The sequence below is a fragment of the Manacus candei genome, unplaced genomic scaffold (assembly GCF_025592945.1).
Source record: "Manacus candei isolate 608988 ecotype Guabito, Panama unplaced genomic scaffold, ASM2559294v1 h1tg000050l, whole genome shotgun sequence".
Taxonomy (NCBI): domain Eukaryota; kingdom Metazoa; phylum Chordata; class Aves; order Passeriformes; family Pipridae; genus Manacus; species Manacus candei.
In genome coordinates, this window is record NW_026138098.1 from 15129319 (window position 1) to 15134884 (window position 5566).

A 5566-nucleotide genomic window follows, 5' to 3' on the forward strand; every position below is an offset into this window, starting at 1 on the left:
AGATCTTGTCAGGAGGCTGCTCTGTCAAGGTGGTAATATCAGCTCACGAATAGATCTGCAGTGACTGCAGAGAGCAGGAGCAGATGGTCCCACCTCTTTTTCAGTGCCAGAAACACAGGCTGTTGCTGGCAGGCCCCACTGAAGCCAGGGACAGTAGATGGTGGTTCACCAGGGGCCTGCTGAAAAGGATGAACCGGAAAGATCCATTTTTTGACACCCTAGGGGCAGGCCAGAAGCTCTGGGTCAGGGAGAGATGGCCATATGGCTGGGAAACACATGACCATCCAGAAAGCAAGCATATACAGACACACAGGATGAGCTGGACAGCGCAGGGCAGAGGGACAGAAAGAGGAACACCGGACAGACACGGGAGGAACTGGTCAGCTTCATGTAGAATCACAGGGAGCTTTCAGAAACACCATCCAAATAAGACTCCCCCTTCAGTAGCAGCTGAGATCATTAGAGATGCAACACCCTGAGGCAGAAAAGGGACAGCCTTAAAACAAACTGAGTAAGAACCAGTGGACAAAGCAGAATGTTGAGGCTTTAACCTCAGCCTGGGAAGAGGTTTGTACAGCCTGAAGGCATGGTATCACACAAGGCAGGGATAATATACAGAGACGGAGGTTTAATTTTCTGTCAGCTACACAAAGAAGCATTTATCACAATTACAAATGTTTGCTCGTATAAGGCTCAGAAATTGGGAAGGGGTGGGGTGAAGGGAGGAAGTTAGCAACAGCTTTGCCCCTCCCCAAAATACTACTGAATGACATTAATTCCCAAGCCGTATGAGATCCCAGCCACTGGGCTGTCATCCCACAGCGCATTGCACTGGCACCAGACTTTGCCTAGATCAAACTGATCAGTTATGTGCAGTTGATTTGGATGTGCTAAAGATGCAGCTCTAAGTACCTGAAGACCAGGCTGCTATCAGTGAAACAAGAGCTGAGGTGGCTAACACTACCCCCACCCTCCCGGGGGCACTGGCTTACCATATTGCATGGGGTACTTGAAAAAAGTCAGGAGATGGTTATCCCTGATTGAGCTACCTATCGCTCCCATCTTTATTAAACCCCAAGAGGTGTGGGACAAGGCAAGCCATGAGCAGAGAAAGACGTGGACTACACACTATAGCTTTGGTGACTTCATGTAAGTTTGGTTGTTCATGTGCTTCATTGGATTTTTGTGACGGCTTCATGGATGGACTTGGCCACATAGTCCAGGTTCTTGGTAGTCAGGCCACACATGTTGATGCGCCCACTAGCCAACAGGTAGATGTGTTTTTCCTTGACCAGGTACTCCACCTGCTTAGCTGGGGAAACAATTGGACATCAGGTCAGAGCAGTGACTCATAGTTCAGAAAAGCCCAAAGAACCAGCCAGCAATGCTTGAATCTTTCACAGCAAGCAGAAAACTTCAAGCACTGGCCACTAAAATGCTGTCTGATGCTTCATCCCTCCCTAACCACAGAGGCAGTGATGCCAAAACTCCAGTGAGGCCCCCAAGAGACTCCTGCTTGGACTGCTTCAGCCCAGCTCACCCACAGCAAAACTGTCTTTACCCAAACCTCCCTTTACCAGGCCACTTGATACTTACGGTTCAACCCTGTGAAGCTAAACATGCCGATTTGCTCTGTGATGTGGTTCCAGGTTCCAGGGGTCCCAAGGGCCTCCAGTCGAGACCGGAGCTCTGACCGCATCAGCAAGACCCGATCTGCCATTGTCTTCACATTGCCCTTCCTGCAGCAGGCAGGAAACAGAGTATGAAGATAGGCACCCACCTGGTGTGAAGCCACCTGGCCAACCCTGGCACTCAGGGAGACAGCTTCCCTCCCTTTCCCTCTCCCACCAGCCCTGGCAACACGTACCACTCATCAAAGAGCTGCGGGGAAGAAAGCGTAGTTGCCACAATGCGCGCTCCCTGGGAGGGAGGGTTGGACCAAGTGGTGCGCACGATCTTCTCCATCTGGGAAAGCACACACTTCACGTTGTCTGCATCCTTCCCCACCACAGTCAGGTTCCCCACACGTTCATCTGTGGGACAAGCCAAGAAATGTGAGCCATTGGTTCCAAACATTGTGGCAAAGCAGAGCATTCCCCACCCTTCGGCATGCCAGCCCCATCTGTCTGTGTATGATGCTACTGGGCCAGCTTATTGCCAGACACTCACTGTAGAGCCCAAAGTTCTTGGAAAACGACTGTGCACAGAAGAGCTCAAAGCCCTCGGAGACAAAGAATCGCACAGCCCAGGCATCCTTGTCCAGGCTGCCAGAAGCAAACCCTTGGTACGCCGAGTCGAAGAACGGAAACAGGCTCCGGCGCTGCAAGGAGGAACAGTGTTAGAGGGAAATCCCCTTCCCACAACCTGCACTTTATCCCCCACAGTACTCATAGGAAAGAAAAATAACCATTGAGCTTTTGCATGAACACAAAGGAAACATGGTCCAGCAACACCAGACTGAAATACTTCCTTTCTATTGGGGTAAAAGAATAGGAAGACTAAAGTGGTCAATAAAAGTCAATGCAGGAGAAAACTGCATTTGAGGACACAGGTACAAGAGATGCGCCACTTTATATAATACTATTCAGCACCTGCCTGCAGATATCCTTTCCAGCAGAAGAAACATCACTACAGCCCATGCCACAGAGGGGCACGAGCAGGACTGGGATGCTATTTGTCCCCTCAGCACTGCTTTAGCCCCAGCAGCAGTCCATACCTTCATAACAGCAGCAATCTGCTTCCACTGCTCAGGAGAAGGGTCTGTGCCTGTTGGGTTGTGTGCACAGGCATGGAGGACGAAAATGGAAGACTCTGGGGCGCTCTGAGGAGAGAACATGTCTTGGTCACATACAAACATAGATGAGACTGGGCACCCTCAGCAGAGAGAGAGGTATGGAGCTGCTCTGGGTACCAACAGTCTCTTTTGCAGAGATCCTCTTCCAGGCACAGCACACAAGGGCCCAGACAGCTGCAAATATTGAACAACACCAAGCTCAGCCCATCCCATGCTAGTTTTACTCACCTCCATGTCATTCAGCAGCCCCTGGATATCCAGACCTCTCTTGGCAGCATCCCAGTAGTGGTAGGGTCTAATATCTTTGAAACCAGCATCCATAAACACAGAGTTGTGGTTCTCTGAGGAAAGAAATAACTTTTCAGAAAAGCAGGCCCTACCTCCAGCAAGCTGCTTTCTCCAGTCCCAGCATCTCCCTTTACTCACAAGAGAAGGCTCCTCTCTCACTGCCCAGGCCCCTGCCAGGAGAAGAGCTGTGCCTCCCTCGCCTGCTAACCCACAGGGCTCCCTGACAACAGCACTCACCCCAGGTTGGACTGGAGACGTAGACTGGGGTCGCTGTGTTGTTGTTTCCATTGTACCACCGCCTCAGGAAGTCCGCGCCGATCCGCAGAGCGCCTGTCCCGCCCAAGGACTGAACGCTTCCAACCTGCAACAGAGAGAGTTGCCAGCAGAGTCCACCCAGGTCAACATTGCTATCGGTGCACAGAGAGCAGAGGCGCTTGCAAGAGCAAGACAGGATGCCAGACATGCTCCCTGGGGTCACCCCAGCCAGGACACCATCGCCTTCCAGTGGTCTTCAACCTCCTTCAGTGCTCAGGCCCATCCTGACAACTTCTATAGTTATAAATAGACTCGAGTTATTCCCATTACGTTTTGGCACAGAGCAGATTTCCAACTAGTAGTTTGTTTCAGGAAAGGTAGTATATTATCTGACTTTGGTTTCCTGTGGGGAAACTGTTAAAAGATGAAGGAAAAAGCAAATTCCAATCACATACCCGGTTCTCCTTGATGGCAGGGCTGTCGTCACCCAGGGCGATCCGGGAGGCGTTGGCACGGAACTCGGGCAGGCCCAGGATGGGCAGGTACTCGTGGTTCAAGCTGTTGTCGTTGACGATCAACTGCTTCACCTTCTTGACCACCGGCAAGACCCATGGCTGCCCCTCGTCCGTGCGGTAGGCTGCGGGAGAGGGAGAATCGTTCTTGCTGCACCCGGGGGGACGCTGCGCTGCCCGGCCCCAGAGGGACCTGCCCCGGACACAGGACGGCGGGCAGACCGGCGCCGGCTGCTCCGCGACCTTGACGCCCGCCCGCCCCCCGCGGCCCGGTGACCTTTGGGGCCCAGGGCCCGCCGCTGCCGCCCGGCCGCTGCCACAAGTGCAGGAGCCGCCGCAAGGGCACCGCCCGGGCTGCCCCGCGCGGAACGGCCCCCCCGAGCCGGGAGAGGCCGCGGACTCACCGCCCACGCCGAGGTTGACCTTCCGCGAGTCCCCGTCCTCCCGGAAATCCGCCGTGAGCTTGAAGACGGCGACCGGCGGGGAGAGGGGGACGGCAGCGAAGATGGAGGCGGCCATGGCGGCACAGCCGGTCCGCTCCGCTCTGATCCGCTCCGGTGCGCTCCGGTACGGGCGGCGCGCGGCGCCTGGAGGAGACGCTCACCTTCACCGGCGGGGGCGGGGCCGCCTCGCGCGCTGGCCAGTCAGCGGGCCGCTTTCGGCCCCGCCCCCGCCGCCAGCCAATGGCGACCCCACCGGGCCGCGGGCGGAGCGCGGCCGGCCAATGGCGGCGCGGAGCGCGGCCGGCGGCGGGCGCCACGCCCGGTGACGCACGCGCGGGGTGGCGGGCGCCGCCCATGGCCGGCCCGTGCCCCGGCGGCAGCGACCCGTCGGTGGGTGTGCCCGGGTCGGGCTTGGGGGTGCGGAGCCGTCACCGGGGGCGCAGCATCTGGCGCTGCGGGCACTCTCGCGCTGCAGGGATGGGGGGCGGGGCGGCCACGGGGTGCAGTACCCGGTTGCAGTACTTGGTGCTGCGGGGGACGCCGTGCTCGAGGCAGCGCTGCGCTGCCGGCGGTGCCCGGGGGTGCAGTGCTCGGAGGGCACGGCACAGTCCTCATAGAGCACCCTGGGGTGCAGGTCAGCCCCGGAGCGCAAAGCTGGGGTGCACGGCGGCCCCGGGGGCCGTGCGCGGGGCTCAGGGCGGTGCCGGGGTGCAGGTCTCGGGGATGCGGGGGGTGCCAGGGGGTCGTGCCCGAGCGGGACGGGTCCGGGTGCAGTGCCCCGGGTGCGGGGGTGCCCAACGGGGCCGTGACCAGGACTGCTGTGAGGACAGCGGGTGTTTCCACCTCAGGACAGGTCACAGAAACTCTTCTCTGTATCTGGCCCCCTTTTAAGGCATTTTTCCGATTCCCGGCCACCTGCAGGTCAGACGCTGTGGGATGATCCCCTGAGACCCTCCTAGCCCTAGGGAGACCCCAGGGTGACCTGGGAGGATACCCCCTCCCACTCTTAGCTCGGCACCGCTCTCTCCGAGCGCAGAGCATCGCACTGATCCGCGGGGTGTTCCTTTCAGCGCCTCGCTCCCGAACTCCACACCCTTCCCGCAGGCACAGCGCTTCCCACGGTGCCCCCGGACCTCTGTAGCTCTTGCGGGCCACCCTCCAGCAGTGCGGGGGCCCCCGGGGCCCCTGGGCGCGGGGGCGGCCGCCGTCGGGGCGCGGCGGTGCCGGGCGGTGCCGGCAGGGGTCAGGGCCGGCCCGCGCATCCCGCGGGGAGC

The 5566-nt window shown here is 58.4% G+C and overlaps 1 protein-coding gene across 1 annotated transcript; it reads right to left on the bottom strand.

The window, feature by feature from the left end:
* Positions 1-608: 608 nt before the first annotated feature.
* On the bottom strand, positions 609-4477 carry GOT1 (glutamic-oxaloacetic transaminase 1). Its single transcript, XM_051799551.1, has 9 exons — positions 4254-4477; positions 3793-3974; positions 3320-3443; positions 3023-3135; positions 2717-2821; positions 2170-2320; positions 1868-2033; positions 1597-1739; positions 609-1312 (listed from the first exon to the last, which is right to left on the bottom strand). Exons 1-9 carry the CDS (start codon positions 4366-4368, stop codon positions 1173-1175), a joined length of 1239 nt encoding a protein of 412 aa, XP_051655511.1. The 5' UTR covers positions 4369-4477; the 3' UTR covers positions 609-1172.
* Positions 4478-5566: the final 1089 nt, after the last annotated feature.